At 56.7% G+C, this 7,133-nt stretch overlaps 1 protein-coding gene across 1 annotated transcript in view; it reads right to left on the reverse strand.

Annotated features, from left to right (window-relative positions):
- ATP8B3 (ATPase, aminophospholipid transporter, class I, type 8B, member 3) overlaps positions 1 to 7,133 on the reverse strand; it is a gene marked incomplete at its 3' end in the record, with an annotated part of 16,130 nt that overhangs the window by 324 nt on the left and 8,673 nt on the right. The window contains exons 14-26 of the mRNA XM_009876383.1: positions 6,597 to 6,751; positions 5,988 to 6,176; positions 5,448 to 5,560; positions 4,879 to 5,043; positions 4,476 to 4,587; positions 4,075 to 4,150; positions 3,491 to 3,632; positions 2,823 to 3,084; positions 2,103 to 2,326; positions 1,500 to 1,583; positions 1,013 to 1,252; positions 672 to 810; positions 317 to 458 (exon numbers count right to left, since the gene is read on the reverse strand). Of these exons, the coding sequence (XP_009874685.1) occupies positions 317 to 458; positions 672 to 810; positions 1,013 to 1,252; positions 1,500 to 1,583; positions 2,103 to 2,326; positions 2,823 to 3,084; positions 3,491 to 3,632; positions 4,075 to 4,150; positions 4,476 to 4,587; positions 4,879 to 5,043; positions 5,448 to 5,560; positions 5,988 to 6,176; positions 6,597 to 6,751 (2,043 nt within the window). The remainder of the gene's footprint in view (positions 1 to 316; positions 459 to 671; positions 811 to 1,012; positions 1,253 to 1,499; positions 1,584 to 2,102; positions 2,327 to 2,822; positions 3,085 to 3,490; positions 3,633 to 4,074; positions 4,151 to 4,475; positions 4,588 to 4,878; positions 5,044 to 5,447; positions 5,561 to 5,987; positions 6,177 to 6,596; positions 6,752 to 7,133) is intronic.

The raw sequence follows: 7,133 nt of genomic DNA on the forward strand, positions 1-7,133 counted from the left end.
CAGCACCTCGTAAGTGGCAGGGTTGGGGGGTCCTGGAGGCCAGTTCCTTACTGCAGCCCAAAGTAGACCCTCTGCAAGAGCCAAAGGAGGTCTCTTGCCCCAGGGCCTCCTGTGAAGCCATGAGCCAATTTGGGAAGAGGGCCCTGAAGCCAGACTTGGGCACCAGTGTCATGAGAGACCACCGAAGGGAGGTGACATGCCCTACCACTACAGTCCAGACAGGAGAATGTGACCCTTCCCCTCACCAGCAACACCTTGGCCAGGCCTGGACACCGATGGCAGCAGGAGACAGACCCCTGCCCCTGCCAGCCCCCGCGCAGCCCTCACCTGCTGGATGGTGCTTTTGCCCACGATGGTGCGGTACAAGTGGATGGTGAGCGAAGGGATGGTGTTCACCACCAGGGACAGCAGGACCACGAGTAGGACGTAGGGGTCGGTCAGGGCATTCTGGCTGGCATCTGTCAATGCAAGAAGGCAGAGGATGTTTGAGTAGGGAAGGTGGAGGAGCCCCCACCCATGAAGGTGTTAAGGGGTCTCAAGAGGAGATGGCGCCTAAATTGGAGTCAAAAATCAAGACAGCAAAATTGAGAAGTGGTGATGAAGAGATGATCTACAAGGTGGGAAACCGGTTGTAGCACCGAGCCCAGACTGGGATCCCTGTGGCATCTCACCTGGGAAGCGGAAGATGGAAGGGGCTATCCTGAAGGCATCAATATTTTGGGTCAGGAAGGAGAAAAGGCAGAAAAGCAACAGGCTGGCTGTGACCATCAGGAAGGATAACACTGTCCAGAACTTGGTGTCCAGGATGATCTACAGCGACAAGGACAGAGGACACAGTGTCTCATGGAGGCTCCAGTGACCTTCTTCCATTCAGCCACTTGTCCTAAATTCCTCCCCTACCCCAAGGGACATCATCACCCAGGCATGAAGCTCCTGGGGATGGTGTCAGAGAGCCCAGAGCCCTGAACATCTGCCACGTGGCAGGGATGGGGAAGGACAGATCAACACTCACCTCCACGAGGACTGACAGCAACGCCGACGTGGACACCGTGATGGCGAAGGACTCGTAGTCACCAACAACCTTGCTGCCAACATGGTCCTCAAAGGCCCAGAGCGCGATGTAGAAGCTGGCGAGCGAGGTGCTGACCCCGTGCAGGAGGGTGATGCCGAAGATGCGGTAGTTGAAGAGCTCGTCTCGCTGCCCCATCACATAGAGCTCGGGGAACTCCAGACTCTTCTTGGCACTCACATCCTGCCAGGAGGGCATCAAGCATCACCCTGCCCATTCACTGGGGAGCAGGATTGGGCCACCCCCCTTCAACACACCCTTCATGAGAGCCGTGGTGAGTCCCTCCACACAACCCAGGAGGTCCAAATGCCTATCAAGCTGCTTGGTACCACGTCCCAGCACAAAGAGCTGGGATGCAATGGCTGATTCGCACCCACCAAAGATGCAGCTTCCAGGCAGGGGGGCTGGATGCAGCCCCCTGAACCCATACCTGCTCCAGAAGGCCCACGGACAGCACGGGGTAGGCAGTGTAAAAAATGTTGTAGAGTGCAAAGAACCAGCCCTCGTAGAGAGGCTAAAAGGGAGAAGAAAGCAGTGGTGAGCTCAGCTTTGGAAAGACTCAGAAAGGATGCCTGAGCCCCAGGGGCGAGGTCAAGAGACTCATATCCAAACTTTGAGGAAATGCCCATGGATTTGCCCCAGGCTCTTCATCAGCCCTGTGTTGTCTGCAGCAATCGGTGGGGCCGTGCTGCAGACAGAGGTGGAGGGGCTGGAGGCAAACTGTGGTGGTCAAATCACAGAGATGGCCCTTGGGATAAAACCTCCCATTCTGGAGGAAACCAGTTTAATGCACACGAGATCTTTCCCTGCATCTGCCCAAGACCGAGCTGCAGCTCACAAGGTGCTTTTCCCAATCCAGCCTGGTAGCCCCAAAATACTGGGCAGCCAAGGCAAGGGAGAAAAGGAGACTTGGATGGTGATGTGGACACGTGCCCATCAGGCAGCACCAGGCATGAGACCTGCACAGGGTCCTCAGTGATGTGCAGACCTCCGTGGGATGGATGTGACCCCTGGTAACAGCTGCATCCCTCACCTGAGCCGTGAATCCACTGTGGAAAGCAAACCAGACTTGGGCCAGGAGGCCGGCGAAAGTCTTGTAGAAGAAGTAGCGGAGGAACTTGCAGATGCGGAGGTATGCCCAGCGGCCGTGGACGAGCAGCAGGCGCTGGAGGTAGGAGAACTGCGCCAGGGCGTAGTCGCTGCACTGCACGGCTTGCATGCCCTCCAGCCCGCTGATGCCCACCCCGATGTCAGCGGCTGCAGGAGCACAGGAGGGTGTGAAATGCAGGTGAGGAGGTTTCTGGGGAGCCAGGGGCTTGATTTCCCTGCGGCCAGGGCCGATGGGCAGAGGGTGAACCCAGGAGTGATGGGTAAAGGGGAGAAGCCCCCTCTACCACATGCCACAGCTGCAGGAGTGACATGCCAGGCATGGCTGGGCGTGCAAAGAGCACAGCTCCACATCGGGGCTGCTGGAGAGGGGCAAGGATGTCTCTGCCACATGCCCAGGTTTGAGCTTGAAGGTTCAATCCCACTGCCAAAGTGGGTAGGTCAACCCTGCTTTTGTCCCAGGCTGGTCCTATGTCCCTCGCTCCCCTACTGACACAGCAACATGGCGAAAAGGCTTGGGGGTTCCCCTCCCAGCTCCACCTTCAGAGGAGAGGTTGAGGTGGTGGTGATGGCAGAGGGGACAGCACCACTCCTTACCAGCAGGACGTGCCAGCTGAAACCCACCTCCCCCTGCCCCAAGGCTCACTTTTGATCATGTTGACATCGTTGGCGCCATCCCCGATGGCCAGCGTGACGACCTTCTTGTGCTTCTTCACCAGCTGCACGATGAGAGCTTTCTGCTTGGGGGTCACCCTGCAGCAGATCACCGCCTGGCAGCTGGGGGCCAAGTCCACAAACGCCTTCTCCACCAGGCTGCCCTGCTCCTGGGAGCCTGTAGCCCTGCAGCAAACCAGCCACCGCCACAGCTGCCCCTTCTTCAGCACTTCTCCCGTGTGGAGGATTTTGTCCTTAGGTGAGAGCACACGTGGTTAGGACCTCACCCGTAGCCCCCAGCTCCTCAGCGACATCCTTAAACCTCTCAGGTGCTACAGAAAAGTGACCCCAGTTTTCTCCAAGTCCATCATATGGCCATGACTATGAGACTGGTTTGTCCCAGTGTGACCAGGAGAGCATGAGATTACCCAGCAGCCTGCATTATCTCAGAAAGACCAGGTGGGCATCTGTGGATGAAGCCCCCCAACCAGACAATCAGGCTGTCCTCCTCTTCATTCCTCAGCCCAAAACGGGCTTTTCCCATCCCTTGGCAGGAGAGTCATCACCTCCTCCATGTGCTAGTGCCACCCAGGACTTTGACAACACAACAATCTGACAGCACAGGCAGGGAGCAAAGAAGAGCATCCAAATGCCACTTACCAGGAGGTCCCCGCTAATGACGAGAGCTCTGTTCTTGTGGCACGAAGCTTCTGGGCGTTGCTGGGAGAGGCGGCCACTGCACAGGGCTTCCCCACTGCTGCTGAGGTTGTTGTTGCTCACCCAGTAAGCCTTGAGGATCTCACTGTGTGAGGAAGGGGTGGTTGGAGCTGAGCTGAGGACACCAGGTATGCTGCCAGGCTTTGGCTGAGACCCGCAGTTGGCCTTTGCCATCGCAAAGTCAGCTCTAGGGACATGGGGCTGGTACCCAGTGGGGGGAACAGGGCAGGGGTGGGGCAGGCAAGGATTCCCTGATATCAGAAATATGGTTTAGAGGCTGGAGAGAGAGCTTAAGCACTTTCTGGTCAAAGCCTGCCATGGAAGAGAATGCTGTAGGGACAGAAACATATGTGAAAGCCTGGAAAAGCATCAGCAGATGAAGGCCATGGATGTCCAGGTTGGGACAAGGAAGGAGAAACATCGCCAGCAGAGTTGAACTCTTGCCCGTTTTACGCAGGTTCCTGTGCCCTCGGGTGTCTTTAAGTGGGGACAGCAATGTCCTGAACCAGAAGGTCACAATTCCTCACCTGATCTCCTTCTCCTCCAGGATCTCCATGTCATCCGTGAGCAGCTTGCATGCGTAGCCAATGTTCATCGCGGTCTCTGCAAGACGCAGGTGTCAATGGCTGATGGCCACGTGGGGCCGGATCCCCCATCCTGGGGCAGCCTGCAGCCCTCAGTCCGACAGCTCTTGGTGGGCAGCAGCTGCTGGGAGCTCTGCTCCAGCTCAATGCCATCGCACAGATGGCTTCCCCTGCCTCAGTTTCCCCATGGGTGACGTGATCTGTGGGACGTGCTACGGCTTTGTATTAAGAAGAACAGCAGAATCTCGTTGTTGTCCACTCCCAGGGTCTCATATCTTCTGTCTGGTCGGGGTTAGGGGAGAAGCTGAAACATGTTGGTGGGGTCTGGGATTGCCTCCACTGACCTTGTTTGTCTCCCGTCAGCACCCACACTTTCATGTTGCCCAGTTTCAACAGCTGGATGGTCTCAGGGACTCCGTCTTGCAACTTGTCCTCAATGGCTGTGGCCCCAAGCAGCTGGAAGGAGGGTAAGCACATGTCGTGACAGGGGGCAGAGCAAGATGCAGAGGTGGGAACTGCCCCTGGATCCAGCCAGGGGTGGACACAACCTGACAGATCTCTAACTCGGTGGCAACTGGCATGTCACAAAGTCACCCATGACGGGGAAAACTCCACCTGACCTCCCACCCAGGGAGTGGGTGTTGAGTTGGATGCTTCACCCTCTCATCCTGGATGGACAAACCTCACACTCCTGCCCTTCATGGGACCAGCACAGCTGGTTCCTCCTAAATCCCAGCTTCATCTCACCTGCAGGTTCTGCTCCATCTCCTCGTAGAGCTTGTCCAGCTCCCGTGCGCGGTCCTGCAGCAGGACGCTGGCCTCGCGGTGCCTCCTGCTCCACACGTTGTACTCAGCCTCGCTCACCTCCTTGCTGGCCAGGCACAAAGTCCTCAGCGTCTCCTCTGCAAAGCGCTGCAGAGATGAGATGTGAGGTCTCCCTTCCCTTTCAGCCAGGATGGCTCTCATGGTGGAGCAGGGCACGGTGACAGTCAGCCACGATGCTCCCATGGGCAGAGCCAGAGACCCTCCAGGATCTGAGGGTCTCCCTCTGGGCTCTGACTCCCACCCCCATCCTACAGCACCCCCATGAGCATCTTTGCAATGCAACTGGTCCATGCAGAACACTGAGGGTGGCTTTGATGCCCTCTTAGCCCCTGTCCCATGTGCAGGTGAGGCTCCTAGAGCAGAAGGAAGGAAGAAGGACCAAAATCCTGAAGCCGGAGGGAGAAAGAGCAGCAGAGAACTACAGGACACCCAGCCCAATGCCAGCAGGAGGGAGATCAGCCCTTTCCACCCTAGGCTGGCACAGGACTCACGTCCAGCGCCATCTCAGTGAAGGTCTCATTGGGGCCTCTCCTCCGCAGTCTCTCCAGGATGACCGTGTCAGCACCCTTGGTGTAGAGCCGGATCGTGCCCTGGGGGTCTCGCACTGGGAGGGAGGGGAAGAACAAGCTTAGGTACCCAAAGAGATGGCTCCCACTCATCATTGTCCCCATGGAGCGGCCGTGACACAGCAGGCACCACAGGGGACGTTCACGCTTTTCTGCTTATGGTCCATAGGAAGCTCAGGAATGTTCCCAGATCTGCACCACCACAAGGCAGGATCAAGCCTCAAGGACTCTCAGTTCCTCGTGGGCCTCCTCCAAGCCCCTGATTTACTCGCTCTCTCTCGGCTTCTCAAATGCTTCACCAGGGCAAGCGTAACCACAGGGATGACTACGACAATCCTTCGGAGTCCCTGTGCCAGCTGTGGTCAGTCACAGTCATCCTGGTGCCATCCCTTGAAGGGCTGGGTGTGGAAGGGACAACCTGTGTTCCTGGAAGACCCTTTCCCTGAGATGCCCTGTCCCACTCACCCAAGACAGACATCCTCTTGCGATCGCTGTTGAAGTCCAGCATGGCCAGAACTTGGTATGTCCTCTTCACCCCCAGCTCACTGATGGTGATGGTGTCTTGCGTTCGGGCCAGAAAGACATATCCCAAGCTCCTGGCTGCCAACACCAGTGCTTCTTCATCTGGTGAAGCTGCCTGATAAACCAGCTGGTCTGCAGAAGAGAAACAGGAGTTAGACAAGGAAACACCCAGCCAAGCAACTCTTGGACATCTTGAAACATCCTGTTCTTGACCAGCACCAACGTTATCTGTGGAGACTTTAAAGTCCAAGCCGCCAGGCTAGGAAAACTCAGTCCTACAGGTCTTGCTCATTGTCCCGTGTAGGACAAATGCCCAGACAGGGATGGATTTTCCCACTGTGCTTCTGTTCCAACTAACTAGCTTTAAAATGAACCCAAATGCACATGCCCGTGTTGCTAGGACAGCGTCCCAAAGCATCCCTGGGCTCTTAAGTCACCCGCACCTGCACCAGCAGAGCTTTGCTGGGTGACAGAAGAAACCATCATGGTCTTGCTGCCTTGAGCAGCAGCTCGACCCAGCTCTGAGCACATCAACCACTGTGGCCAACGCACCGCCCTTCTCCTCCACCATGACGGTGTGGCAGAGGGCCAGGAGCCTCAGGAACTCCCTCAGCACGGGGTCGTGGTCCCGCCGGGCAGCTTCCAGCAGCATCGTGTCACAGAAGTCCAACTTCTTCTCCCCAGAGTGGCTCCAGGTCAACCCCGACCTCTGGAAGAGACACGGGCAAGCTGCAGGCACCCGGTGAGACACCGAGGACGGTGCTCTTGAGTTGCAACACAGCGACCCTGTGCTGGCACGATCCGATCTGGGTCAGAGTCCATAAGTCGAGCTCTGCATCACTAAGTGGGCGAGTATAAAAAGAGTGGCAATAAAAATTTGGGGAAAGAAAAATTAAAAAAAAAGAAAAATCAGAAGTGTGTTACATGATAATCCAAATTCCCCCGTCCTTATCTGGCAGATGAGAATTAGCAAACTCGCCAGCCTGCCTGAGCACGTGCCTCTGCGTCACAGCGAGGGACGCTGCTGCAGGCGAGCCGCGCTCCGAAATAAAAGGCTGGTCCTGCTGCCGCTGTAAATTAATAACCGCC

The sequence above is a fragment of the Apaloderma vittatum genome, unplaced genomic scaffold (assembly GCF_000703405.1).
Source record: "Apaloderma vittatum isolate BGI_N311 unplaced genomic scaffold, ASM70340v1 scaffold32270, whole genome shotgun sequence".
Classification (NCBI taxonomy): Eukaryota; Metazoa; Chordata; class Aves; order Trogoniformes; family Trogonidae; genus Apaloderma; species Apaloderma vittatum.